The sequence below is a fragment of the Limulus polyphemus genome, unplaced genomic scaffold (assembly GCF_000517525.1).
Source record: "Limulus polyphemus unplaced genomic scaffold, Limulus_polyphemus-2.1.2 Scaffold1653, whole genome shotgun sequence".
Taxonomy (NCBI): domain Eukaryota; kingdom Metazoa; phylum Arthropoda; class Merostomata; order Xiphosura; family Limulidae; genus Limulus; species Limulus polyphemus.
Genome location: NW_013667263.1, coordinates 118,728 through 123,041, shown reverse-complemented (window position 1 = coordinate 123,041; position 4,314 = coordinate 118,728). Strand labels below are relative to the sequence as shown.

General features: G+C 34.6%; 1 protein-coding gene across 1 annotated transcript in view; it reads left to right on the top strand.

The window, feature by feature from the left end:
* Positions 1 to 2,363, top strand: part of LOC111087026 — a 22,898-nt gene extending 20,535 nt beyond the window's left edge. The window contains exon 5 of the mRNA XM_022392152.1: positions 1,121 to 2,363. Within this exon, the coding sequence (XP_022247860.1) occupies positions 1,121 to 1,374 (254 nt within the window). The 3' untranslated portion in view covers positions 1,375 to 2,363. The remainder of the gene's footprint in view (positions 1 to 1,120) is intronic.
* The last annotated feature ends 1,951 nt before the right edge of the window (positions 2,364 to 4,314 follow it).

Here is a 4,314-nt window from a genome sequence, read left to right as displayed (position 1 = left end):
TAGTACTACAAAACTTTAGCTAAAGAAAATAATACTAAATTGAAATTTGTACTGATTGCATAAGTATTCAGTACTTCCTAAATCTAGATTGTTGAAGCACCTTTGGCAGCAATTACTGTTGTGAGTCTTTTTGGATATGTCTCTATGCCAGCTTTGTGTAGGGACCAGGATGTTTTCAATGTATGAACACTGACTTCCATCTCAGACATGAAACTTTGCAAGTCCTTCAAAGTCACTGTTCGCCTCACAGTAGCATCCCTAACCAGTTTCTTATTTGCCCGGCTTCTTAGTTTGGAAGGGCAGCCTGCTGTGGGTAGTGACTGGGTGGTATGAAGCACATTCCGCTTCTTAATGATGGATTTCACAGTACTCAAAGGGATAATCAGCGACTCTGAAATTTTCTTGTAACCTTCTTTTGATCCGTGCTTCTCTACCGCTTTTTCCCTGACTTGTTTGGAAAGCTCCTTGGTCTTAATGGTTTAGTTACTCTGAAAGCACTTTGATTACATACAGACATAAACCATTACACTAATTTTGTGACCTTTAAAACTAATATATTGCACCCGAAATGATTTAGGGTTGTTGTAGCAAAAGGTTGAATTGAGAATATTCTAATTTTCTTTGAAATTCTAACTTACTTACATAACATCAGTGTTTTTTTTTAGCTTTCTCAGTTTGGAGTAGATTGTGTAGATTCTAAATATAATGTCCCATTTGCAAGTTTCATGATTACAAGCTCAGACGGGAACAAAATGTGGAAATTTTGCAGGGGGTGTTGGTGAATACTTTTGCAAGACACTGTACATATAGAAGAGAAAGAGTCTAGTCTATCTGACCATTGTTTCTGTAATAAAAGGGCAATAAAATAAAGAAGCCGATGTCTGAATAATCTTCGTGTAAATAAAATTACACATTATTGCACAAAGGGAGGGGGGAGGTTTTAATTAGCATATACGCAAACTTTTAATTCCTATGAGATACAGACGGATTCTTTCACACGAAGGGGACAAGTACTATAATACAAGTATTCAATAAGCTGTTTAAATTTACACGATATATAACGTGCGAATGACTATCATATATGTTTATCGTCCCCTGAGAAACTTTGTTTACATTTTAGTGAACCCTGATCTGGCAGCCCGCTGTCCATTCCGACTACCAGGTAAAAGTAAAGAAGACTCCGAAAAGTCTCTTCCAAAATACAAGTCTATCATTGTGGTGTGTATTTTATTAATATCATCAGTAACTTGTCTAGCCATGGCGGTCATTTCTCATCGGAAGAAGACAAGCAGGAAGGTTCAGCAGGAGCAGAAACCGAAACAAGAACTCGAAACCTTTGACTATGCCAAGCTGGAAAATTTCGAAATCGGTTAAGCTAAGGCATACAGGGATGTCGTCCATCGAATTCGTGATTCCAGATATCTGTTATCAAAATCATTGTTTGTTGCACTCTCTAAAAGAGGTTTTGACTTCACGTATTTGTATCTACATTAAAGAAATGACGAAACACCCAGTAATTCTCGAACTTCCAAGACAAGAGTTTCTCTCGGTAGTTATGCGAACTAAGGGGCGATCTAAAATCGGATAATTTGATCGGGACTTTCCAAATATTAAAGACAGTAAAATCAGGTTGTAGTCCAGTTATTCTAATATTGCTCTGCTTTTTCTTTTTTTGTGTGTGTTCGGATCAAATTGACAAACTTTTGAATAATAAATTAAAAAACGCAATAAAGACACCATGTATTCATGAACATTGAAAGTTCAATTTTTTATCGGTCCATCTGCATTGTAGCTCTTTAATTACAAAATAGAAATATGTATATAATTTATATAATGATAAAGGTTTTACATATCCCAGTCATATAAGAGGCTTAATAGCTCACATATATACATGAATTAGGTATAATTTCAATGCACGAAAAACGTGAAATTTAAATATTTCTGGTTGTTAAATAACTCGCAAGTGAAATGATAAAATATACAATAAATTATAGACAAAATACTAAAAATTCATCACGACAAAGATTCATTCATGATTTTGTTATGTGTTCTATTCATATAAAATTATTTTTGTGCTTACTCTTTTAATGGTTTTAAAGACAATTCTGTCATATCATGAAGAACACGAAGACGATCATAATGACACTCACATTTATTGCAGTATCAAAAATACTAAGTTAAAATAATGATCGAAGCCATTTTTTTTTTAAACTTGATATTTTATATTCTGAACTCGATATTATTATGTATTGTTTGGATTTTCTCATTACGAATATTGAACAATCTGGACTGGATATTATTGTGTATTGTTTGGATTTCCTTATTACGAATATTAAACAATAAAGAACTATTTTCATTGTCGATGTTATATTGCAAATTCTTTGTGTTCGTGAAAGTTTTAACACGGTAACACCTATACCAAACATGTATCTTCCAATAATCTTACTTCTCAACGTTATAAGAGTTCATTGTAAACTATGTCACCTGTTCCTACAATTATTAGCTGCTAGTAGTAGAAATTTTTACTAATTTGAGTTTGAAAAACCGGACACCCTTTACTCTGTAAGGGCTAAGTGTCTGTCACTAATAGCAGTAACAGCGAATGAACATCGTAAGAGTTTGTGTTGAACTACGTAAGATAAATCATACTTTATATGAACGATTTGTGTATATGCTAATACAGTGCTATGTTTCTTCATATGTGACTGCGGTATTACTTGCGATTGTATCTGTGTGATGACGAATTCCTAATAATTCGACCTGAATAATTCCAAGGGTAGACTTATGGCTGGGGGACACCGTTACGGCTATTTCCAAAGACGAACATTCACATAGTGAAGTTGTTAAAACAACATAGAGATAAATGACGACATTTCAAGCAATGAAGTTTTTATTGTTTTCCATGGAAGCTTAAAAATTTGACACAGCATAGTGTTTAGGACAGCAACGGGATCCATCTGGAACAACATTATTGTTTACAAAGTGAAGGCTATGCCTGCGAAAGGGATTACCCTTGAACCAAAAAAACCATGACCACAACACTACAACAAAGCTGGAAATATCTCCTGGCTCTGTTAACAAGATAAGGTAGAACTTAAAGTTAGTGAAAGCTCGCAAGCCCTCAGTTCACAATCTTCCAATCAGACTTCGAAATTAACAACTGTTTTCATAAAAAAGATAATAACAAAAATTGGAATTACAGCAATCACATTCCTCTACAAGCTTGCCAAGTCGCTCAAGGCATCTCCAAAGGACATTTTATGCTTTTGGTATACTTGACCAGTGTGTTCGATATCTTGCATCTACTTACAGTGCATGGTTTATGGAAAGATTGTCAAGATGTGTAACTTAAGATTAACCTTGCCGTCCTTCGCAGAAGCTTATTACAATAGACATTGCAGTTTCAGACAACACTGCGTTATTATAACCACCAATAAGAAAAGTAATTGCAAAGGAAGTATGGAGTTTGGAACATCGTTCTTACTAAGTGAAATTAACCTTTGTAAACTATAGAGTAGGTTATTGTCCCTAGTGAGCTATAGATCAAAGAACTGTTTCTATTAAAACTGGACAATACTATTATTCCTGGTAATCTTGGATCACTATATTGTGCCTGAAGAACTGTATACCATGTTGTATCCCTTGTGAATAATAGGATATGATATTGTCTCTAGTGAAACAATATATCATTTCGATTGAAACTGGATGATACTATTGTTCCTGGTAATCTGTGGATCATGTTAACATGCCTGATGAATTGTAATCGTGGTGAATAATAGGCCATGATATTGTCTCTAGTGAGCTATATCTATACATATATATATTGTTATTGTCTCTGGAGAACCAGATAAGCAGGTTTTGGTATTGGTATTTTCAACTTATGTGAGATATGGGCTAAACAGTCAGGTTAGAAGCCTCTACAGTTCAGACATAGCCATCCCTAATTTAGAAGTACTAAACAGAAGAGGGAGAACCAATAAGCAACGTCCTAACAGCTGAAAGAACGGGTCGTGTTCAGCAACATATTGTTGCTCAAACCTCGGACGTTCAGGTCCGCTAACCATTAAGCCGCGCCTGACCAGAATATATTATCTTATCGTAATTTCTAGTAAAATATGTGAACATTTCCTTTCAAACAGTTAGAGCTCTTAGTAAACTTATGTTACGAAGTGCAGATGGAAACTTTATGAAGTACAAGTGTACAATCTGGATAATGTATTTCAAATAATTAATGTATGACGAAGTGCACATGGAACTTTATGAAGTACAAATGTACAAGTCTAGGATAATGTAGTTTCAAATAATTAATGTATG